Source organism: Nycticebus coucang, chromosome 1 (assembly GCF_027406575.1).
Source record: "Nycticebus coucang isolate mNycCou1 chromosome 1, mNycCou1.pri, whole genome shotgun sequence".
Lineage (NCBI taxonomy): Eukaryota > Metazoa > Chordata > Mammalia > Primates > Lorisidae > Nycticebus > Nycticebus coucang.
This window is the reverse complement of record NC_069780.1, coordinates 47,352,611-47,377,833: the sequence shown is the minus strand read 5'-3', so window position 1 is coordinate 47,377,833 and position 25,223 is coordinate 47,352,611. Positions and strand designations below refer to the sequence as shown.

General features: G+C 39.2%; 1 protein-coding gene and 1 non-coding gene across 2 annotated transcripts in view; one reads left to right on the top strand and one right to left on the bottom strand.

The window, feature by feature from the left end:
- The first annotated feature begins 205 nt into the window (after positions 1-205).
- The window catches only part of QRFPR (pyroglutamylated RFamide peptide receptor), a 59,702-nt gene continuing 34,684 nt past the window's right edge, over positions 206-25,223 (top strand). The window contains exon 1 of the mRNA XM_053597490.1: positions 206-545. Coding sequence (XP_053453465.1) covers positions 206-545 — 340 coding nt within the window. The remainder of the gene's footprint in view (positions 546-25,223) is intronic.
- LOC128591974 (U6 spliceosomal RNA) lies at positions 2,276-2,382 on the bottom strand. The gene has a single exon (XR_008381727.1). It is a non-coding gene; the product is annotated as a U6 spliceosomal RNA (small nuclear RNA).

Genomic DNA, 25,223 nt, shown 5'->3' with positions numbered 1-25,223 from the left:
CTTCTGCTTTGGCTTCCCGCCTCTTTACTGTGGGTTGAATCCCTGTGCCGCCTTCCCTCTCCCGAAGCTCCCGGGGTGCAGCCGAGCGTCCTCCGGCGCGCCCGAGTCCGGGACAAAGGAAGGGAGGCGACTGCCCGCTGTTCCCCGGCAGCCCGGGATGGCCCGGCGCTAGCGGGCTGTGCCCCGCGCCCCGAGAGCGCGCAGCATGCAGGCGCTCAACATCACCCCGGAGCAGTTCTCCCGGCTGCTGCGGGACCACAACCTGACACGCGAGCAGTTCATCTCGCTCTACGGGCTGCGGCCACTGGTCTACACCCCGGAGCTGCCTGGGCGCGCCAAGCTGGCCTTAGTGCTCACCGGCGCGCTCATCTTCACTCTGGCTCTCTTGGGCAATGCGCTGGTAATCTATGTGGTGACCCGCAGCAAGGCCATGCGCACCGTCACCAACATCTTCATCTGCTCCTTGGCGCTCAGCGACCTGCTCATCACCTTCTTCTGTATCCCAGTCACGATGCTCCAGAACATCTCCAACAACTGGCTGGGGGGTAAGAGAGTCCACCGGTCTCTTTTCCCGTAATCCCCACCACACACACACACACACACACACACACACACACGCGCGCGCGCGCGCGCGCGCGCGCGTTCACACCTCCCCTGACTCCTTTCATCTCTCTGTCAAATGCATCTGTGCTCTTTCTCAGTAACTTCATCAGCTGCGCTCACTTGGAGATTAGTTTTTTGCCGCCTCTGACTTGGTCCGGTGTTTCCTCCTTGTCCTTTAGAGACATTGGTTGGGAAAGGTATAGGTCCAGCTCCCTTTACCATAATTGCCGGTTTCTTTCCTATTGTTCTTAATAAAAGTAAGATTAAGATATTCAAATAATAGAAATAAAGTTAAAAATCTCATCCCCTCAGGTCCCCCAAACTCCGGGTCACTTCCCTGTTACTTGTGTGGCTTCCAGATACTTTCTTGCACTTACACACATATGTATAGACTTAAAAACTTGGTGGAATAAATATAATACATTTTCAGGAAAAAGACAGCTTGGACTAGTTCTTCTTTTTAAATTAACCGAATCGTGCAGGAAGAAGGAACACAGAAAACCTATGCCTTCTGAACTGATAAAGGAAAGATGAAATTCTCCTTCCTAAAAGGGGAGAAGACGTTACGGAGGAGACATTTGGAGTCACTAATTTAGGAGCAGTCTGTGGAGGCTGGAAATAAAAAAGACACTATATTTCGCAAATGATCAGTCTTCCCAAAGAGACACAGCTGGAGAGCGTCCCGTCGTAATCCAATAAGGGGGACGTGTTGTATTCTCATCACTGCTTAGGGTGCACCGTAAGGAGGAAGTACTGCTTGCACCCCATTTTCACAGTTGGGTGCATTTTTGTAGTCACATCAAAAATTTTGAAGAACAGTTAGAAATGTGAGCAAAATGGATCATTAATGCCTTCAAACTCTTCCATTTCCAGCCCATTATTAATTCTGTTTAAACACATGGAAGGTGTCTTTCATCCCACCATTACCAATTTGAGATCTTCAGTTTATATCCCCAGCATTGCCTTTTTTCCATTAACTTAATGTTAGTAGTTTAAGATGCTGAAATCTTTGATTCCCATCTCATGTATAATGTATATATTTCCAAACAAGCATTAAACACTTAGTACAGAGCATTGACTTGAAAATGACACATAATGTGGAAAGCTGTAAATTGATTTATGGGTTACTTTCTTATGTATTCTGATGGAGTAATTGTGCTTGGGTATTTTAAAGTTGCCCAGTGCAACCAACACCATAAAATTAATAGCAAAGTTTTTGATCATTATACAGAATTGCTTTTTTTTTTTAGGAAAAGGTGCAAGTGTTTTCATTTCTAAATGCTTGTGAAAGCAGATTTATGGAGCTTGTTTGTACGGCTGTATGAATACGGTTCCTTTGGCAGAGGTGAACATGACTAAGCAAAGTAAAATCTGACACTGGGAATCAAAAGGTCTGAGTTAACTACTTTGGCTCTCGTACATATTAATTCAGCATGCCTGGGTCTCAGTTTTTCCATAAAATATTAGGGGTTAGGGAAGTTTCAAAGTGGAATGCGACCTATTTAGCCCCCAGCTACATGGAGTGATGCCCGGGGAAGGCCATGTCAAGTGCATCTTCCCTATTGAGGGCTTCACTGTTCCCTGCTGAGGCTTTTCTCAAGTTTTCTGTTTTCCTTGCTTTCTGCTTCACTTGAGCTTCTTTTTTTTTTTTCCAAATTAATGAATCTTTTATAAAAATATGGAATGCTTCACGAATTTGCGTGTCATCCTTGCGCAGGGGCCATGCTAATCTTCTCTGTATCGTTCCAATTTTAGTATATGTGCTCCCGAAGCGAGCACTTCACTTGAGCTTCTAAAGACTGGATACAAGTAATAAGTAATAACGTTGGTCATGTGTTTTATAGGGTTAGTGTAAGACTAAAGTATATTAGTATATGTGCTTTGAAAAAAACTGGTCATGCCATGAAAGTGTAAGGTATTAAATATAGTAAGGAGTGTTTAATTGGAGGTAGCCTTTGTTTATCTGGGACCAGATTTGTAGATTAAATAATATTCTTATACAGTAAACAACTCTGAAATTGAAGTTTAGGGGGGAGGGGAGAGGCTGCAGGGGGTGAGGGTGGAGTTAGATATGTGAAAAGAATTAACTTGTATGCTATAGGAAAGAATAATAATTTCAAAACTCTCTTAATAAATTATCAAATGAGCAAGAGAATATAATCTAAGAGCTTAAAATTAATTCAAAATTTATTATTTTATAAAGCTATTAAGGACCTTTGCTATGGCAAAACAATCTACCTTGGGAATGCAAAAATGAATAAAGCTCATTTATGCCCTCTGGGCCCCAGAGAATAGGAGAGACTCCAAAATGAACAAAAATAAGGTTTAATAGACAGGGTCTACTCTGCTGTAGGAGCACAGTTGAGTCAGGAAGGCTTCCCCAAGGAGTTGATGCTTGAGGTGGGTGGGGAAGAATAACTTAAACTGTTTCCAGCAGAGAAGGAACAGGGGCCAATCGCAAGTTGGTGGAAAGAAAGAAGATGGTATTCAAAGAGTTTTGTGCAAGACATTTCAAGACTATATAGTTTATATGTGGGGAATGGTGGGAAATGAGACAGATAGTGTAACTGGGTGGGGAGGGAATCCAATGTATTGAAAGTTAAATGAAAGCCTAAAATATGAATGCCCCTTGGTTTCCTTCAGGTGTCAGATAGGAAATACAAACAAAGCAAAGACCACCAGGAGGTAACAGTGGCAAAGGAAGACTCTGGCTCCTCTAAACAGGGCAGGATTGCAGCATGTGGGAGGTTTCATGTCTTCTGTCCATGCTAGTGTCCCTGCCCCCACCCCCAAAGAACCTGGAGATATAGATTTTTATGATGTTGGCATCTAATTCAAATTAAAAAGTGAAATGCAATTGAGCAAAACAAAACATCCCCATTACAGGTTTTGATAGCTTGCGGCTTCTTTGTGGTTTTGTTCTAGGAATCCAATGATTTCCTTCATTTATCTCCTCCTTGACCCAGCTATCATTCAGCATGAGGTTGCTTAATTTTCATGACTTTGTGTGGGGATGAAGGTTTTTGTTGGAGTTAAGTTCTACTTTTATCCCATTATGATCTGAAAAGATACAAGGTATAATTTCTGTTCTTTTAAATTTGTACTGAAAACTAATTTGAAACTAGTGAGTGAACAACTACTGTAAGGGAGCAGTCAACTCAACCAAGTCATGAAGCCCAATGTAGAGCAATAACTAAAGTTTATTTGGCACCTTGGTGAACATGGCTGAGACTCAATAGCCATCAACCTGGAAGAACAAAAGTGCTTATCTTTTAAAGGTTTTAGGTAAGGTGGGAGAGGAAAGTGTTACTTTGGTGTGCTAGTGACTGTTGCCAGGTACCATTCCAGTTGGCTTCTTGCTGAGGCTGAGACCATTGTTCCTTTATGGGCTAGCCCCCCTGGAGCCATTGTGTTCGTTACTTTCTCATTTTTTCAGATTGGGTCACAGAAGGAAGTGGTTTCAGCACAGGTCACTAAACAGGCAAGATGGAGTGCCTTATGCTCGAAATGGAGTGGCCTATGCTTGCTCTGTTTTTGGAGTTCCTCCAACCAACCTATCAACTACAGGCTCATGTGAGAGGAAAAACATAATGAAATTCAAGAAGGGGGGAGGCAGAACTAGAGAAATGGGCTCAGTAAGATTTCACTTAAGGGAAAAATGTAGGGGTGTATAGTGCACCTCCTGGATGCAGGACTCAAATACAAACTTGAACTTTTCCTAACAAACTCAAACAATGTAATCTAATCATATATACCCTCATATAGATCTGAAATAAATAAATAAATACATCTCTAAGGCTTGGTCACAAATAAATTATGGACTTCCAGTTTGCAAGTTCTTTACATAGCCCTTCTCTGAAACATTTCTGATATGGTAAGGCTGTGAATGCCTTTTTTCTTCTTTTGGTCCACACTTCTTTCTTGTTAGGCACCAGCATCACCTACTGACTCAAAACATGCACTTTAACAAAATTCCTAGTTGATTTATATGCACATTAAAATTTGATAAACACTAAGAATAGTTAATAGTTCTCAGACCTGCCTAGAGGAAGAATCTTTGTGCCAGCCCCAATTCAGACCAGTTGCAGTTGATGCTTTGGGGCCAGCTTGCCCTGACTCAACAGAGGCCACTGTACGTAACTCCACCCAGATCTTCTTTCTGGAACGTCATGGTCAGCCCTGAAATCAGTCACGGTGGGATATTTAAATCATGGAAATGGGTGGGCTACTAATTAGGCCTATAAGCAAACAAACAAAATCAAACAATTATTTTCCAGCACACTATTGAGCAAAGAAATTGAGTTTTTTTGGTCCACCCTTGACACCATCAGTGACAGGTGAGACAAAGTATACCCGTAAACATTTACTTTATTTACATGAATTAGCTGGAGGGAGATCCAGCTCTTCTGTAGCATCCAGGTGTTGCCCAGCATGGAGGCAGGCTGATGCGTCCTCTCTTCCATCCACCTTGCATTACCAGTCTCAGATCAGCTTAGATTTTGAGATAAGTTGTTGACTCACTCTCACATCACTCTCCAGGACTTCTTCCAACATAGAGCTAGCAGGAGCCCCAGGACTATAAACAGCATATGCTCATGACTTTTCTTTTATCACTCACATGAGAATGAGGTTGTGTTGGCATGGCATTTAAGAGTTCTAGCTCTGTTCTCTTCTCTGATGTATTTGGTCAGACTCTGGTAGTAAATTTGCCTGTTGCCTTTTTTTGAGGTCACCAAATGTACCTATCCTTATCTGCAGCCTATTCCTCTTTAGTTTTGCTTTTTTTCTTCCTTTTTATTTCATTCTTCACAGTATCTAAATCCTCCTCTAAAATTACTCGCTAAACATCTTGTTTCTTCCAGCTAAAGTCAGAACAATTGATTTTGCTTCTGACCAACTCTGCAGAACACTACCGTCTTCTCTAGGTTTCCATGAACTTCTCTTTTCCTTTCCTCTCTGTTGTCTTTATGTATCTATCTCTTTCTATGTTCTATCTATTGACAGTTCTTACACTTCCCCTTATTTTGCAAGGGAGTGTGTCCACTGAAGCTTTGTGTGCAATGCCTTTCTTGAATTATACATTTCTGCATAGTAGCTATAGTCAAGACACTCATTTCTTTGCTGATTATTCTGAAATCTGTAGCTAATCGTTATCTTAAACCATAGTCTTTCACCTGATCTGAAGACCAGACATTTACTCATAGATATCTTTTCAGCATCCAACATTCTCTCATGGTATCTTAACCTTCTGCCCAGGGTCTAAACTATGATTATTGGTACTGCAAGTCCTTCTTGTAATCAGCATTTCCTGAGTATCTACAGTGTGTTCTGGAATATAGTCGATAGATATTGAGAAAGCTGTGTCTATGTGAAATAGCCAGGTTTCAGTTAGATTAAGAAAGGGAAGGAAACATTCAAAGAGATGGAGAATGCAGGGGATTTTGTTGGAAAATGGGAAGCTTGAATTAGATTGGGGGATGTTCACAGCTTTTTGAGTTCAGAGCCAAGGGATAGTCTGGGAGAGAATAGGACTGGTGGTGATTGGGATAATTGAAAACTTAAGGCATAAGGGGATTAATTAATTGTGAATGTCTCCCAGAAGGATGTCAATAGTTCTAATTCTAGCCTCCTTTATGACTCTTAAGCTTTAATAATGTGGGTAACGGAGCATTTGGGGGAGGGAACAGGGGTAGTGGCGCTGAAAGGAGCCCACTTTCTCCCTGCAGTGGGTGCTGGAACAGTCAGAGGAAGGGATTGTCTCCTCAGGTGTACACAGGGTTCTATGAGTCTCCCTGAAATCCTGCTGTGGGCAGTGAAAGAATTTTCAGATAGTGGCTGGCAAATAGTCTGACTAAAAGCAATTTCAGAAAGGGAGTTCTGAAAATATTCTAAGTAATGGCAGCATTGTCAGGAGACCTACACATCCACATACATTTACATGTATTCACTTGGGCAAGAAAATAAGTATAGAAAATTCATTTTCTCAGCAGGTCTGATAAGAATTGTTTTTAGAGCAGTGGTTCTTAATCTTAGCAACGTGAGGGGATCACCTGGGGAGTTCTTAAAAATACAGACGGTTCCCACCTCTAGAGATTCTGATTTAATTGGTCTGATTGCAATATCTATTGTCAAGTTTCCAAAAGTTCCCCAAGTTAGAAAAGATTATAAATTACAGCCGAGGTTGAGAACCACTGATATGGTATAAATGCTGACAGCACCAAGACTCGGGCTGTTAGGAAGAGTAAAAGAAATAATGGATGAAAGTTTTTAAATAGCACAGTCCCTACCACATATACCAGCTCAATATAGCTATTATATTGAAAATATAGCAATAGAAGTCAGAATATTCAAAAAATGCAAAAGTAGTTCGTATAAAGTGGAGTCCAACAAAGACCTCAGAGGCAATTATTCCATTATCTGCAGCCTATTACATCTTACTAAAGCTCTTCTTAACCTTTCTGGAATCTTTAAAGATGAATTTTGAAAGAAGTCAAAAATGATCCAAAAGGTCAGAATATAAAACAAACAGGGAAATACAAGGAGAAGTATACATTTTTGACTAGTGCTTTTGTCACTTAGCGCACCTCCCAACAAAGGTTTTCAGCCTGTGTTACCCAGAGCCATGACTGGTGTGGGTGGATGACATGGTGCACCCCAGGTGCATCAAAACAGTTCTTGTCTCCTTTTTTCATAAATAGACATGAGTATGACTTTGACTTTATGAGGGGGAAAAAAGGAGATTTTACTGGAAAGAAGGAAAGGTACTCATTGTATAAAGAATGAGTATTTTGAGAATATATAGAGGTTGAGAGCTGATAAATTGTGAAATGTGTTAAAGGATGTTATCAAATTATTTTATTTTATTTTATTTTATTTTTGAGACTGTATCTCACTCTATTCCCTGAGATGGAGTAGAGTGGCACAATCATAGCCCACTGCAACCTCATACTCATGGGCTCTAGCAGTCCTCTTGCCTCAGCCTCTTGAGTAGCTGGGACTGCAAGTATGAGCCACCATGCCAGGCTAATTTTTTAATATTTTGTAGAGATGAAGAGGAGTCTCACTATATTACCCAGGCTGGTCTAGAACTCCTTGGCTTCAAGTGATCCTCCTGCCTTGGACTCCCAAAGTGCTAGGATTACAAGCAGGAGCTACCATGCCTAGCCAGGAAGTTGTTGAACTTCTATTTAGTGAAAAGATATTAATTTTTGGAGCCAATTTGGAATAGAAGGCTTAACCTGGAATTCTTCGGTTCTATTTTATGTTTCAATTAGTGGTTAGAAAACATCAATTACCTTTGTTATTTTAATAATTTTCACTTTTCTGTGACATTTCAGCAATTTCAAAATTCTTAGGAATATTTACATACGATGAATTGATGTAAAATAAATAGTACTATAGGGCTTTAAAAACATCGTCTAACAGGAATGATGAAAGCTATTGATGAAAAATAGATTTTAATAATACTTTTAAAGTAAAGAAGTATAAAAACATATAATAAATAAATTAAAGAGAGACCCACCAGCAACAGAGGTGTGAAAGTGAAGTCAGAGACTGTGCAATGGGCTAGACCAGTGTTTTCAACCGGCACACTTGAACCTATAGTTAACCTTCTGTGGCACACTTAGATTATGTTGATCAAAAAAAAAAAGAGTAAAAAAAGGAATATACTTATTGTGCTTGAACTACTTTAGAAAATAATTTAATTAATAATCTTTAGAAACTTTCAAAGCATACCTAAGATCCTCTCATGGCACATTGGTTGAAAATCACTTGGCTAGACTCTGGCTGATCTTCCCTAGAGTCAGTTATGTGCACACTTTGAAAAGATGCTACAGGTTAAGAAATCACTAAATTTTCTTCCATTTTTTAATGTCCTCTGCTATTTCCTTTCTTAGGGTTTCATAATTTTCTTTATAGAGGTCCTTCACCACTTTTGTTAGGTATATTCCTAAGTATTTCATTTTCTCTGGGGCTATGGTGAAGGGAGTTGAGTCCTTAATTAACCTCTCATCTTGGCTATTATTGGCGTATACAAAGGCAACTGACTTGTGGACATTGATTTTATATCCTGAGATATGACTGTATTTTTTGATGACTTCCAAGAGTCTTGTGGTTGAGTCTTTAGGGTTCTCTAAGTATAAGATTGTATCATCAGCAAAAAGGGAGAGTTTGACCTCCTCTGCTCCCATTGGGATGCCCTTTATTTTCTTGTCTTGTCTAATTGTATTGGCTAGAACTTCCAGGACTATGTTGAATAGTAATGGTGCCAGAGGACAACCTTGTCTGGTTTCAGTTCTAAGAGGAAAAGCTTTCAGTTTTACTCCATTCAGTAAAATATTAGCTGTGGGTTTATCATAGATAGCTTGGATCAGTTTAAGAAATGTGCCACCTATGCCTATACTCTTCAGTGTTCTAATTAGAAAAAGATGCTGGATTTTATCGAATGCTTTTTCTGCATCTATTGAGAGGATCATATAGTTTTTGATTTTGCTTCTGTTGATATGGTGAATAACATTTACAAACTTGTGTATATTAAACCAGCCTTGCATCCCTGGAATGAAACCTACTTGATCATGATGTATGACTTTTTTGATGATAAGCTGTAACCAGGATCTATACAGAACTTCAATTAATCCACAAGAAAAAAACCAACAATCCCATACATCAATGGGGAAGAGAGATGAATAGAATCTTCTCTAAAGATGACAGATGAATGGCTAGCAAACACATGAAAAAATGCTCATCATCCCTAATTATTAGAGAAATGCAAATACAAGAAATGCAAAAGACTTTTATTACGAAGACACTTGTATTAGGCTGTTTATCCCAGTCCAATTTACAATTGCCAAAATGTGGAAACAGCCTAATGTCCTTCAACCCAGGAATGGATTGGAAAGCTATGGTATATGCGTACCATGGAATATTATTCAGTCATAAAAAAATGGAGATTGTGCAGCATTTGTACTAACCTGGATAGAGGTGGAACACATTATTCTTAGTGAAGCAACACAGGAATGGAGAAGTATGAAACCTATGTATTCAATTTTTATATGAAGACAATTAATGACAATTAATGGCATGGTGGGGCATGGGGGAGGGGAGACCAGACAAAGAAGGAGGGAAGGGGTGAGGGAAAGAAAAAGAAAAAAGAAAAGATAAGAAAATAGTGACTAATTCTCACATAAATTGGATTTAATTTTGGCTAAAGTACATTACTTAAACATTAATTTTTAATTCAACTTATTAATATGTTGTTTAGGATATTGCATCCTCATTTATAAGTGACATATGTTTGTAATTTCCCCTGTATAATAATATATTTTCTCCAATTTTAATATCAGGTGTACCCAGATCAAGTAGAATGATTTTGAAGTATTTCTTCTTTTTCTATTGTCTATAAGATTTGGCATGTTTTGTTTTTCAAAATTATCTTTTACTCTTATTTATATATATATTAGTTGTCTACTTTTTGACACTTAAAAAAAATAAGAAGTTAACTGATGACTCCGTAGTGAATCTCAGAGTCAAAGCATTCTATAATATATATACCCTTATTTGACAATGTGAATGTTACTTTCTTTGCATCATTATTATTATCATTATTATTGTTATTGCTTAATATTTTGATGTAGCAATTATCTGATTCCTGTTCTGATTGTATTTATGTTTGTTTGTTCTTTCTAAGGTTTTTGTTTCTAGTCTTTATCTTTTTTTTTGTAGAGACAGAGTCTCACTTTATGGCCCTCAGTAGAGTGCCATGGCATCACACAGCTCACAGCAACCTCCAACTCCTGGGCTTAAGCGATTCTCTTGCCTCAGCCTCCCGAGTAGCTGGGACCACAGGTGCCCTCCACAACACCCAGCTATTTTTTTTTTTGGTTGCAGTTCAGCCAGGGCCGGGTTTGAACCCGCCACCCTCGGTATATGGGGCCGGCGCCCCACTGACTGAGCCACAGGCGCCGCCCTCTAGTCCTTATCTTAAACATTGTTATTGTTATTAAATTTGAAGCCTTTTTAATTTTGTGAGGGCAAAAAAATGGAAACCAAATAAATACATGTATATGTAAAAATAAAAAATATAATTTAAAAAAATCACGTGTCAAAAAAAAAGAAATCACTGAATTTTCTTAGGAGGTGAGAGAGTAGCAGTTACAGCAACAGGACTTATATAAAAGTTTTTGTCTACTTAGGACCACAGCAGTTCACAATTAAAATAATGACAGGAGAGAATTTAGCAATGAGAATGTTTGAATGAATTCATTGTACACATATGAGCCATAAACAGAATCTTGTCTTTAATTGTCATTTCTGGAACATAGCTAAGCATGTTCTTTGACCAGTGGTTGCTTTATTAAGATTCTTGTTTCCAAGTAGAAGAGCCCAACTTAAACTATCGTGTTTTTTTTTATTAGAAATAAAAACCTTGTAAAGGACGAACGAACATAAATACATTCAGAAAAGGAATCAGACAATTGCTAACAACTTAAACTAGCTTAAGAAAAAAAGGGATTATTCTGCCTCCTGGAACTAAAAAGCTTGGGGTTAAGGCTGGCTATAGGCCAGCGGTTCTCAATCTGTGGGTCGCAACCTACAGGAACTGTATTAACGGGCCGCTGCTCTAGGCACAAGTAAACTTAAATCTTCCAACAGTGATTCATTCTCCCTCTGCATGGCCAGTTTCACTTTGTTCCATATCATGGTTACATTCCTGGATTGTCTTTTGCCCAGCTGTGAAACATGACTCCAGGAACTATAGGCTTACTTTAAAAAAAAAAAAAAACTCCCTGTTCCAACCCAAGTGTCCATTGATGGATAAATGGATAAGAAAGTGTGCTACACACACACACACACACACACACACACACACACATATACACAAAGAGGAATATTACTCAGCCACAAACAGGAATGAAGTTCTGATACTACAGCATGAATGCAGCATGAAACATTATGTGGGGTGAAATAAGCCAGATGCAAAAGGGCAAATATTGTATGAATCCATTTATATGAATTATCTAGAACAGACAAATTCATAGAGACAGAAAAGCAATTAGAGGCTACGAGTGGCTGCAGGATGGGGATAGGGAATTACTGGGTAAAGCTTTGAATTGTGTTTGAGGTCATGAAAAATTTTGAAAGCAGGTGGTAGTAATGGTTACTGAATGTAATTAATGCTGCTGAATTATACACTTAAAAATGGCTAAAATAATAAATTTTATGGTATAGATGTGTTACCACAGTAAAAAATATAAGAAGAAAGAAGAAAATTTTCTATCTTAGGAGGTGAGAGAGGACACTTCCTGGTCACTACAGAAAATTCCCGGAGGAGCCCAGCCAGTTTGTCCTTGCTTTCTTACTCGCAGAAGCAGTTGTGCCCCCAGCTATGAAATCCTCTGCCCAGACTTAGGCACATGCTCGTGACAGTGAGGTGTGAGGGTGGTGTCGCTCCTACTCAAAGAGCTGGGCATGGCTCTTGGAACAAGAGGGGGAATGCTGCCGAGGAGCCCCTGGGAGGCACTTTCCTTTCCCTCCTGGGGAGACTGTCGCTCATCCATCTCTTCCAGGTAGGTCTCAGTTGAGTGCAGAACTTCCTGCCTCGCTCCCACTGAAGGTAAAGCCACAGGCTTTCAGGGCACGACTGTGAAATTTCTTTCAGTTTAAGGGTGGCTCCTCCCCTGCAGATCAGCCCATTTCCCATGCTGTCACCTTGCCCTCCAGGGCTGGAGTCTTCCTGTGGGACTTGGGGGACAGGGAGCTGACACTTGTTTTTGCTATGTGTGTAAGTAGCAAACTTCCTGAATTCATTGACACCCACTGTTTCCTTACTCACTGTATCTGTGGAAGTGTGACAAGCCAAACTGCAGGGTGGTGGTGACACCTATGGCCCTATTAGCCACCAAGCTTCTTGGGAAGGCTCGACTGTTTAGCCATAAGTTCTTCCAGAGGAAGGCACTCAGGGCAGGCACATGTACAATAGAATTGGCCACATGAGCCTACCGGACTGAGTTAGTTAATGGTAACTATAACCCTTGAGTGTATGTCCTCCCACAGGGCCCATGCTCTCCCCTGGGCTTTCCAGGATCAAACCAAACCAGAGTTTTGAGGATCCACTCCTTGTCTCCTCCCCTGGTCTGAGATGGGGTGTTAGCATCCCGCCTGCTGCTCCCATCTCGTTTGCATCCTGTGCAGTGGACCAGCTACCTGGCTGCCACTTCCCCTCCATGCTGGACGATGTGTTTCTCCCTCGGCTGAGGAACTATTGAAAAGTCAGTGAATGAGCTAGGGGAACTTGATCTTGGCAGTTCCCTCTCAGTCTGTACAGCTGTACTTCTTGTTTCCTTTCATGTCTAAGGATTCGTAATGATTAATTCCAAAGTACTCATGTAAATGCTTATTGTTTTTAATCTGTCGTTGCAAAGCTAAATTTGTTCTTCCTGTGGCTGGATTTCTGAGAAATACATTTCACATCGAACCAGAAAGATTGTAGACTATTAAAAATAATAGAAATCTCAAAAGACAGCTTCTATTTCTCACATCCTGGGAGACAGTTGGGTGCACTGAAAGTGAACTTGTAATGTGGAATCAAACATTCTTGGGCTCTAATCCTACTCCACATACTTGTATGTTATTGTATTAACTAGGTTGTAAGTTACCTTGCCTGGCATTAAATCTCCCTCATTAGAAGACCAGAGAAGTTATAATATGAAACAATGTTTGATGCTGTCCCCCAGGGTTCAATGCAGCCACGTACATTATAACAAAGATGGAAATTTCACAGCATGCTGTATTTTAACAAAAATATTAATGCATATTCAGTTCGTACGATTTCCCATTTGATTTCTGTATGGAGTGTGCAGTATTTACATATTTTTGTTTGTGAAATCTCACTTGAAAATCTTCTTCAATACATGGATGAAAAGTCATTAACCTTTTTAAAAATAATTTTCTTTGTGGAACTGAGATATATTTAATATCCATAACTATTACAGGCTGGCAAACACAGTGTTTGATTTATGAACAATTATGTAATTTCTTTTTGCTATAGTTTCTTCTTCGGTAACCTTGGGGAGACGTATGCCCGCCTTACAGGACTGCTGTAAGAATGAATGAATGACCCTATGTGTAAAAAGGACCTGGCATCTAGTGGGCATACAGGAAAAGGGAGCTAAAACTGTGGTTCACAGATTTAAAGTATTACTATTTAGAATTTGTGTGAACGAAAGATTTATATCTAATAAGGATATTGGAGAGTTAAAAAATAAACTGTCATTGCACTATTAGTAATATTGCAAGTACATTTGGTACATATTAATAACCAAACAACTGTAAGAATCAGATCCATTATAGTTTTTTATGTTAACATATTGAAAAATTTACATGAAAAAATCACTTTTGTACCCAAACTGTGAGAATTTAAGCTAATCATCTGTACTCAGAAAGGACAAAAAAATGCTTTCATTTATTTCAGACATGATAATGCATCTCCCGAGAAGGATAAAGTGGGCCATAAAACAAATGGTTAGGGCCAGGATTTCATTTCTTGTAAGGCTCATGTGTCTTTCTTGCCACCCCAGTGGGCACAGTGTTGCCACACCAGTATTCATACAAAGCTGTCCCATAGGCTCGTGCCTCTGTCTTGTACTTCAGAGCAAGTTCCCTTGACTTATTTGTGTCAAACTCCCCATCCCATCACAGCTGAACAGCTCTTGGCAGTGAGCACATGCAGCCAGTTAGTTATCTTGTGGACATTCCCGCTGCACAGCTCATGGCCTGAAAAGGTGCATTAGGGCACTAAACTTAGCCACCAGAGTCAGACCGGCTGTGAAGCAATGATGTCAGTGTCCTGACTGTTGTCTTTTGACTTTCCCATGATGCAGAGATCTGGGCAATCCTGGGCACTAGACCCTTGCTCTGCACTGCAGAGAAGTGGGACTAATAACATTGAAAGGAATACCAAACTCTTGACATTAGAGCTTTCTGTGTGCCAGGAATATTCTCATTCTCATTTTACAGACAGGAAAATGGGATAAGGTGTTAGGGTATCAGCTACTTGTTCTTTCTAATAAACCACTCAAAATTTAGGGAATTGAAGAAATCAGTGTTCACGATTCTGCAGGTCAACAATTTCAGCTTGGTCCAATTGGCTGGTTATTATGCTGGCCTCACCTCGTTTGCTCATGACACTACATTCATCTGGTGACCTCATAGGGGTTTATTGTTTTAGATGACCTCAGCAAGGGACAGGTCATCTCTGTCACATGTGGTTTCCCCTTCACCAGGGTATCCCAGAATTCCTTACATGGAGGCACCTCACCTTTCAAGAGAGGGAGAACAGATGCTTCAAAATATCTGGAGACCTAGGGTAGAAAATTATACAAATGTCACTTCTGTGATAAAGTAAATTACATCCCTGGCCCAGATTCAAAGAGAAGAGAAACAGATTCTTCTCACATCAATGAGAAGTGGCAAAGTGGCATTGTAGAAGGCTTGCAAATAGTGATGGGAAGAATGTGTAGCCTCTTTTTTTCTTTTTCTTTTTCTTTTTTTTTTGAGATACAGTCTCAGTAGAGTGCTATGGCATCATAGCTCACAGCAATCTCAAACTCTTAGGTTCAAGTGATTCTCTTGCCTCAGCCTCCAGAGTAGCAGGGACTACAGGCATCCGCCACAATGCCCAGCTATGTTTAGAGACAAGGTCTCACTCTGGCTCAGGCGGGTATCGAATCTGTGAGCTCAGGCAATCCACTCACATAGGCCTCCCAGAGTACTAGGATTACAGGCAAGAGCCACTGTGCCAGGCCCTCTTTTTTTCTTTTTTAAAAATAATCTATCACATTCAGTAAATTGCCCAAGCTCACATAGATTGGGAGTGCTGGTGTCAGAATTTGAACCCAAACAGTCTGTTTCAGTGGTGGGTTTTTTAACAACACTGATAGTACCAGAACGGGGTACAGTGGGGCCCTCCTCAGTTCTCCCTATCCACCTAGTTTGGGATCTGGCGGGCAAATTTCTGCAATGAAAAATTTGCCATGATCTTTTCTTCAGAACCCCTCATACATATGGACTCCTGCACATTGACCATCAGTGGCCCTGCCCATGAACCTGCTAATACACATACTTATTCACAGAAGTTTATATCAGCTCAGCAATAGAAGTAACTATCAAGCTATTCTACAGATGAAACCACATGCTTGCTTTTTAAAAAAGTTTTTAATGCAGTATTTACAAACAATGTTTTGTTTTTATAAGAAAGAATTTTATCGGACCAAGATCTAGTGAGTTCTCAATAGGACACTGGGGATTCTGAAAAAAAATTTTTTTGAATGAAATAATGCACATCCTCTTATTAGTCGAGGCTTTTCAGGAATCAATCATATTTATTTTTGTGATGTGCCTCATAAGAATGAGATTATACTTATCCCTTGTATATATTACATTTTTGCTTTTTTGGTTGCAGTGGACAAAGATTCAATTTACCTAAAATAATTGGCAAGGCTATTTTGTAGCAATAATAGAGAGGGGTTTCTCTTTTGAATTTGAGGACAATATGAAGTAGGGCTCATAGAAATTTAAGTGGAACCTGAAGTAGCAGCTCTGTGGAGCTCAGTATGAAGAATTCATGAGTCTTCAGGGCTCTGCTGTGAATGTGACCTTACCGCTCCAGCAGTGAAGAAAGGCGGGTGTATTCAATCTGCTTTTTACTATTTGAGTGTTTAATTTTTTGGTTTGTTTTCTCTTTTTACCATCTCCTGTCTCCTACCTTCCTCTTGATGTTTGGTAGGCCAGATAGATCCTTCTTCTCCAGGTGGCCCAAGCCAGTTACATTGTCAAATTCAAAGGAATTCAGTATAGTAACCAACACTAATGTGAGATAATTTTAATCTTTAATTACATATATCAAAGAAATCTTAAAAGATTTCAATTATTCACTGAAATATGTCTTAAAACTCCTTTATCGCATTACATTTAAGTCTTTTCTGTTGTGCCTTGTAGTGGTACCTCACTAAACTCTTTTCATTTTGTAAGGCTCGTGTATCTTTCCAGGCTACCCCAGACTGTAGGCAAAGTGTTCCCACCCAGTGTTATTTACAAAGCATCCCGTTCGCTTGTGCCCTTGTCTTGTAATGCAGGACCTCCCTCAACCCTTTTGTGCCTGCTTATACATGATGATGTACAAGTCCAGCCCGTCATCTTTTCTTTTTTTATTATTATTATTATTTTTGTTGTTGTTGTTGGGGATTCATTGAGGGTACAATAAGCCAGTTACACTGATTGCAATTGTTAGGTAAAGTCCCTCTTGCAATCATGTCTTGCCCCCATAAAGTGTGACACACACCAAGGCCCCACCCCCCTCCCTCCATCCCTCTTTCTGCTTCCCCCCCCATAACCTTAATTGTCATTAATTGTCCTCATATCAAAATTGAGTACATAGGATTCATGCTTCTCCATTCTTGTGATGCTTTACTAAGAATAATGTCTTCCACTTCCATCCAGGTTAATACGAAGGATGTAAAGTCTCCATTTTTTTTAATGGCTGAATAGTATTCCATGGACATATACCACAGTTTGTTAATCCATTCCTGGGTTGGTGGGCATTTAGGCTGTTTCCACATTTTGGCGATTGTAAATTGAGCTGCAATAAACAGTCTAGTACAAGTGTCCTTAAGATAAAAGGATTTTTTTCCTTCTGGGTAGATGCCCAGTAATGGGATTGCAGGATCAAATGGGAGGTCTAGCTTGAGTGCTTTGAGGTTTCTACATACTTCCTTCCAGAAAGGTTGTACTAGTTTGCAGTCCCACCAGCAGTGTAAAAGTGTTCCCTTCTCTCCACATCCACGCCAGCATCTGCAGTTTTGAGATTTTGTGATGTGGGCCATTCTCAGTGGGGTTAGATGATATCTCAGGGTTGTTTTGATTTGCATTTCTCTAATAGATAGAGATGATGAACATTTTTTCATGTGTTTGTTAGTCATTTGTTGTCTGTCATCTTTAGAGAAAGTTCTATTCATGTCTCTTGCCCATTGATATATGGGATTGTTGGCTTTTTTCATGTGGATTAATTTGAGTTCTCTATAGATCCTAGTTATCAAGCTTTTGTCTGATTGAAAATATACAAATATCCTTTCCCATTGTGTAGGTTGTCTCTTTGCTTTGGTTATTGTCTCCTTAGCTGTACAGAAGCTTTTCAGTTTAATGAAGTCCCATTTGTTTATTTTTGTTGTTGCAATTGCCACGGCAGTCTTCTTCATGAAGTCTTTCCCCAGGCCAATATCTTCCAGTGTTTTTCCTATGCTTTCTTTGAGGATTTTTATTGTCTCATGCCTTAAATTTAAGCTTTCTCACTGGCTAGTTCCTTTCCTCCACTCCAGCTCAGGCTTTGCTCTTTTTTCCTTCTTTAATATTTTCTATATGTTCTGCCATTCTCGCACTTTCTGTCTCCTTCTACCAGTCTTGTTTACACAAATATCCTATCTTGATTTCCTAATATCTACCCCACCTTAGTCCATGTAATCTGGTTAATTAAATGGCCAGGAGAAGCAAATATTCAGTAAACAATTCCCTCAATTGAAGAGTAAAGGGTGGAAGAGAAAAAACTAGGAAAACTCATGCCTGTATAAATTTTATTCCTCATTATATTTATGTCTTTAGGCTTTCTATTGTATTTTCATAATCCTTGTTGAAAGGTGTAAGTGGTGGCACCTAGAAACGAGACACGAGGGGAGATGTTCAGGTCAGGTTTATTGAAAGGGGAGGGCGACCCTGTGCAGTGCAAAGGTGGCATCTGTACCCCAGGGTAGTTTAGAGACCCCTTTTATGTGGGGTTATAGGGGGTGAGCAAATTCTACAGCTTGCAGGGAAAGTTAGAGGGTCTTTGTCAAGAACTTCACTTCAGTGTGTGTGGGGTGGGGGTGGGGGGCGGAGCCCTAGTGTCTGTCTGAGGAGGAGGAGGAGGGGAAAGGTTCATGTGTGGCCCCACTCTTGCTTGTATCTGTTCTATATATACTTTTGGATTCATCCCCCTCTATATCCTCATTCTATTTCATTATTCTCACTCCCAAAAGAAGGAATTTTGTTGACCTCAGTTTAGGGTTTGATATGGTTCCATCAGGAAAGCGCTGGGGGAAGGGGTATGTTTGTGGGACACCACAGGGCCTTTCCTTCAGCAAGGTCACGAGAAAGGGCAGTGCCCGAGGCTGGCATGATTGGCGTATGAAATGGGATGTGATGTTGGCTCCTTCCTCATAAAATCCCCTGGAGGCTGAAAATGTACGAAGCTTGTACAGACTCCAGAGAAGTTAATTGACTAATCTGTTTCTTTTAAATTTATCTATGAAACTCTCAAGTTTTGGGTGTTTTGTTTTTTTTTGAGACAGAGTCTCAAGCTATTGCCCTGGATAGAGTGCCATGGCGTCACAGCTCTCAGCAACCTCAAACTCTTGGGCTTAAGTGATTCTTTTGCGTCAATGTCCCAAGGGACTACAGGTGCCCACTACAACACCTGGCTATTTTTGTTGTTGTTGCAGTTGTCATTGTTGTTTAGCAGGCCTGCGGTGTGTTAGAACCTGCCAGCCTCAGTGTATGTAGCCAGTGCCCTAGCCACTGAGCTATAAGCACTGCCCAAAACTCTAAAGTTTTTAGAAGAACAGATTTCTGTCATATATTTACAAGTTTATTTCAATAACAATAGTGGGTATTTCATATTAGGTATGATAAGCTATCATAATTGATATGATAAGCTATGATAAGCTATCTCAATTGGATTTGCTTTTATCCTTAGTAGACTTCATTTTATGATAAGCTATCATAATTGATATGATAAGCTATATAAATTGGATTAGCTTTTATTCTTAGTAGACTTCATTTTAAATGATCTTTCTCATAATGTCTAAGATAGACTTGTTTGTATGTGGATGCCCGGTTTCAGCACCATTTGTTGAAAACCCGGCCTTTGCTTCATTGTATTCTTTGCTCCGTTGTGAAAGATCAGTTGACTATAACTAGTCTCCAAACTCTCTATTCTGTTCTGCTCTATTGATCTGCTTATCTGTTCTTTCCCCAGTATCACATTATCTAGATTATCATAGCTTTATAATAGTCTTCAAGTTGGTTAGTATCAGTCCTCCAACTTTATTCTTCTTCTTCAACATCTGGTTGGCCATTCTGGATCTTGTGTCTCTCCATATAAACTTCAGAGTCAGTTTGTTGGTATCCACAAAAATAACTTGCTGGGATTTTATCTTTCTTATAGTAAACATACTAAAGAAAAACTTTCTCTGTGAAAGCAGCGGTATACACATCTTGCCTTATTTTTCTTTTCCTGCATGAGGGCACATAGCAAAAAATACTTACAGAGAGAAAGAGAACTGAAAAAAAAAAACCCACATTTTTCTATTATTGTCAGAAAGTCTTAATTTACAGATGTTCCTGACTGATGGGAAGCTGACTATATGAGAATGTGATTTCATTACATTTCATTAAGGAGCTTATGAAAATCTAATTTAAAAAAAAATATATTAAGTGAGAGACCTATGAGCCAGAACTGTGTGCTGAGATATTTGGGCTCTGAATACTTCCAGCTCTAGGTAGTGGCAATGTAGAAAATTTTGATTATTGTTTAAAAAAAAATTCTGATATAAAGTTCTTAATATAAATAAAAGTGCTTACTTCACTGATAACTGGAAGATATTTTATTTTGTGAAAGAAACAGAATTTATTTTTAATAATTTGAAAAGAGAGCAAGAAAGGGGAAGGAGGCTGAAGAAAAAAGTGACTCCTTTGATTAAATGGCTCAGCCTTCAGAGTGACAGATCATTAGGTCAAGTGGTCATAGCACCAGTTTCTGGCCTAATTACCTTGTGACAAAAACATTTGCATATGAAAAGTGTTGTTCTCTAGGAGCAAAATAAACAGTCTTCAATCTGTTGTGCACTATTCTTCTGCTTAAAGCCTGGTGCATGGACCAGCAGCATTAACATCACCTGGAACCTTGTTAGACATGGTCTCCAGCTCCATCCCAGACCTACTGAATCAGAATCTATTTTTGAACAAAATTCCCCTCATGGTTCATGTGCTTGAGACTTGCTGGTCTGTAATATACCATTGCCATATTCCACTCTTGCTCCTGAAGAACATGGGGCTGATTATTTTGGCCAGTGGTAATAGGCCACCACTGGAGAACTTTTCATTAGCAAATGGACTGTGGCTACATGTCTCTCCCAGATTATTTATTTTACCATAGAAGTGGTTGCCACAGTAACTGGGGCTTTATGCTCTCAAAGCTTATTTTTTTTCTATATCATTATGCTGAGGAGGGTAGAGAATTTAATACACAGTCACCTTTCCTTGTCTGCTTGATTTGTTGATGACTAAAATCAACTGACCCAAATTAAATGGATGAAAATTTTCTCAAAGTAAAGATGGTCTTTATGAAACTGCTTATTTTCAGAAATTACAGTGTTTCGTAATTGTAATTAAGAAAAGTGGGTGTTTCTTTGCCTTTTTGTAGCCTGTGTCTGGATTTTCACAGTGAAATCTGTGAGGTATTATTGTTGGAGTACATTCCTCTGAATAGATCTTGATGGATTTTTTTATCTGTTCGTTTATTTACTCATTTCATCTAGTATTTACTGAATGCTACGCACTATACTGAAATCTGGATAAAGGTAAACGTGTTGTGGAAAGCTCTTGAGGACAGACAGCGGGTTTCCTGGCAAATGCAAGTAGTTCTAATATGCATGGAGTTTGACATTCAAAGGGGAAATAGTGAGAGATGAAGTTGGAAATGAAAGAAAGATATGGATCCTGAAGAGCGTTTCAGTGCTATGTCAATGAGTTTAACTTCTTTTTGGAGCAGAGTTAACACTACTCTGAGGCAGTGCATTTCCAACTGCGAGTTCGGCCTCTTAATGAACCATGAAGCCAGTTGGTAAGTCCGTATTAGCAGTTTACAAAAACTGAAATACATTAGAATAGAAAAAAAATCAAAGAACATTTTCATAATAAAATTGTTAGATATACAAGTGTGTGTGTGTGTGTGTGCGTGTGTGTGTGTGCATGTGATGATTATAATCAAAACCACTACTGTAAGGGGAATCGGGCCAGAGCAAGTACACTTGGCCATAAGCAAATGAAACCTATCAGCGCTCTCAGTGGCATTGCAGTCATGGTCCACTTCCATGCAGGGGTGATGCTTTGTCCTGGCCACCTCTCAGAACTGGGGTACAAAACCTGAAAAGTTGGCGTCGCACTTTATAAGGGAACACAGCTAATGGAAAAAATGATTTGCTTGTGATGAGCTGCTAATAAAATAGTAAGCTTTTTATCCATCTTAGAATGTTTGTGTGTGGCTGAGATTGACAAAGGCAAACTGTTTTAGATTAGATTATGCCAAAAGATGTAGGTGGTGCCTGAGCAGGGGAAAGACTATCACTGTCTGATTTCTGCCTAGGGCCTGATAGCTCTTTGACTATTTTTATTGCTGCAATAAACGCAGAGTTCAGTGCCTGGGGGAAAAATTGTCATGTACTCATTCTGGATAATAATTTTCAATTTTTAGATGATGTTAAGTGCAGAGATGACTAATTTGTAACAGAGGAGCCCTGCTAGTCAAAAAATTTTAGAAAAGTTTTACCCAGCAAGATTTTTTTTAGTGGCATTTAGAAAAATAGAAAGAGCAGAGGCATGTGAAGGGTACAGAGATGAGAGGTAGAAAGAAGGAAATGGAAATAGCTGTCTTCCACATCTAAATATGTGTACAGGTAGAGAATGGAATTACATTAATTTGCCAAGTAGTGAAGTCTTCCAAAAGAAATCACACTGATGCTTCCAAACACTGGAACACCTTGGATATTTACTTCTTTTGTAAGTCCAGTTTTCCATATTAGTTGTAGAAAACCTGTGGTTTGGGGGCTGTTTTTCATGGTGGTTAAGAGTACAGACTCTGGAGCTGGAGTGTTTGACTTCATGGCTTAGTTGAAGCCACACTGGGCAAGTTACTTTATCCCTCATTTCTTACAACAGATGGAGACGATAACACACTTATCTGTTAGTGTTGCTACTAAGGTTATAGGAGTTGATGACATTAACGCTTATTACAACAGTACCTAGCATGTGGTGAATGCTCCATAAATGTCACTAGAGTGTAAGTTAGTCTTTTAACTTAGAACCTCATTATCACTGTGGTCCAGCCTCAACCAAGGACACTGTCAGCAAGTACAAGGCATAAACAAGTACCAAAGAAGAGAGAGCAGAGAAACAATGCCATTCTGTTGCAAAACTCTAGCAGTTAATGGATAGCAGTGAAGGGAGAGGAAAGATGAGTTATCTATGCAAGCTTCCATCCCTAGCTAGTCTGCCAAGCAATAGAGATTCCAAAATAGAAAGGACAGAGAAGGAAACAAAACAAAAAGGCCACAAGTAATAAAAGGCACTTAAGTTGGCATTATTTTTAGTTATCATTTATTTGAGTACTATCAGGTACCCACTGGCATACTTGAGCTACTTTTTACCAGCCCTTGAAGGTTGCTTGTGTGGATCTTACCCCAACTCCACGTTCATTTCTATCATGTTGGTAGTTAGAAATTAGTCCTGGTGGGAGTATTTACATCAGGAACTTGGCAAACACTACAAATCAAGGCATCTTTATTTTTCTTTTAATCCTGGATTAAAAGAGAGCTGGTATCCACATTTGCCAGCATACTTGTGCAGGTAATGGCTTATAATTTTAGACAATGGGTGACAGGCAACATCCTGTTACTATTGCTATAACACATGTTTTTCTTTTGCCATCTCTCATTCAACTTTAACCCAGCTTTTTACTTTTTTAAATAACTATTTTGACTGTATTTAAACAGAATTTATTGGAATACCACTTAGTAATTACATGTTTCTTTGTGGGATATTGTTTTATGCCTGCTTTTCATCCCTAAATAAAAGCATGGAAAGTATATATTTTGAGCAGCCTGTATTCAAAGAGCTTAGAGTAGTGTATGACCCAGATGCGAGTGAATAAACAAATGCCTGAATGAATGAGAAGGTAAAATACAAAATTATATATCAATGTGACAGACTAAGAATATCCCCTCCTCCCCCAATTCCCCCAACCCCCCTGTAACTGGAAGCATTTTCTCAAAGGTACACCTTGAGGTGAAGGTTCCCTCTCAAATGCATTCTGTAGTCCAGTGATTCTTAATCTTTGCTTCATATGAAAATCAACTGGGAACGTTTGTAAAACCCAAGACCCCAGGCATACCCTATAACTCACAGTCTGTCAGAGGGGTATCTGGACATCTATTTCTTTTAAAGGTCCCCACGTTATTCCAATACACAGCTGAATTTGAGAACTGGTGCTGTCTAGGGCCTGGAATCTGGGGCGAGGCCTTGGAATTCCCAGGGTATACATTTTCCTGTTGTAGGGAAGGGCATCTGAATACCCCCCTTCGAGTAACTGCTGGAAATGTAACTGATGATTCCTGTTTTCATCAGCAGATAGGGAGGTCTGAAGTCTTGGTTACCTCTTTTTAAAAAAAAAATTCCCATTTCAGCTTATCTCTCTTGCAAAATTATTAATCTGCTTTCTTTTTCTTCTCTCTCCTCCTCCCCTACTTTTCTTACTCATTCGTCTTTCATACTATCTGTTAGATCTCAGATTCATGGCATTGAATTAATAATACTGTTAGATCTCAGATTCATAGCATTGAATTAATAATACACTATTATTATCACTTGAGCAATGATCTTCTCTGTTTTTATTACACACACACAAATATATATACACATATATATATTGGCATATTTGTGTGTGTATACATATCCCTTCGTCTCTGCTTTTATTCCTTTCTCCCTGTGTAGACAGCTACAATAGTATTTTGGGTATGTATCCTTCAATTTGTTTGTTTCTTGTTACATACATTGTGTAGGTATGCGTTGTTACTGCACTCGGTGCTTTTTAAAAACATCTGTGCATACTCATTTCTCTTCTGATTGTATAAATATTTCAGCTTTTACTAAAAACGTCTATCCATACAGCTGTGTTTATCTACTACTTTTATTTGTAATGGGTAATTTGTCTACTTAGAGTTTACCTTTGTCCAGTGGTATCCCTTACCCGTGGTTTTACCTTCTGTGGTGTCAGTTACCCACGGTCAAGTATGATCTGAAAGTATTACAGTACTTGTAATACTTGTGCAGGTAATGGCTTATAATTTTAGACAATGGGTGACAGGCAACATCCTGTTACTATTGCTATAACACATGTTTTTCTTTTGCAGTATTTTTACAGTATTTTTATTTATTTATTTATTTCTACAGTATTTTTACAGTATATTTACAGTAAATTACAGTATTTTAAGAGAGAGAAAGAGACCACATCCACATAGCTTTTTTATAGTATATTATTATAATTGTTATATTATATTTTATTAAGTTATTGTTACTAATCTCTTTCTGTGCCTAATGTATAAATTAAACTTTATCATAGGTGTGTATTGCCAACCCAAATAAATGACTGAGGCCCAAATCACAGGTACAAAGGTTTAGTAAGCCAAGATTTTGAGGACATGCCCAGGAAAATCACTCACTACAGACAAGCTGTGGCTGTTTCTCCAAGGGGGAGCTTG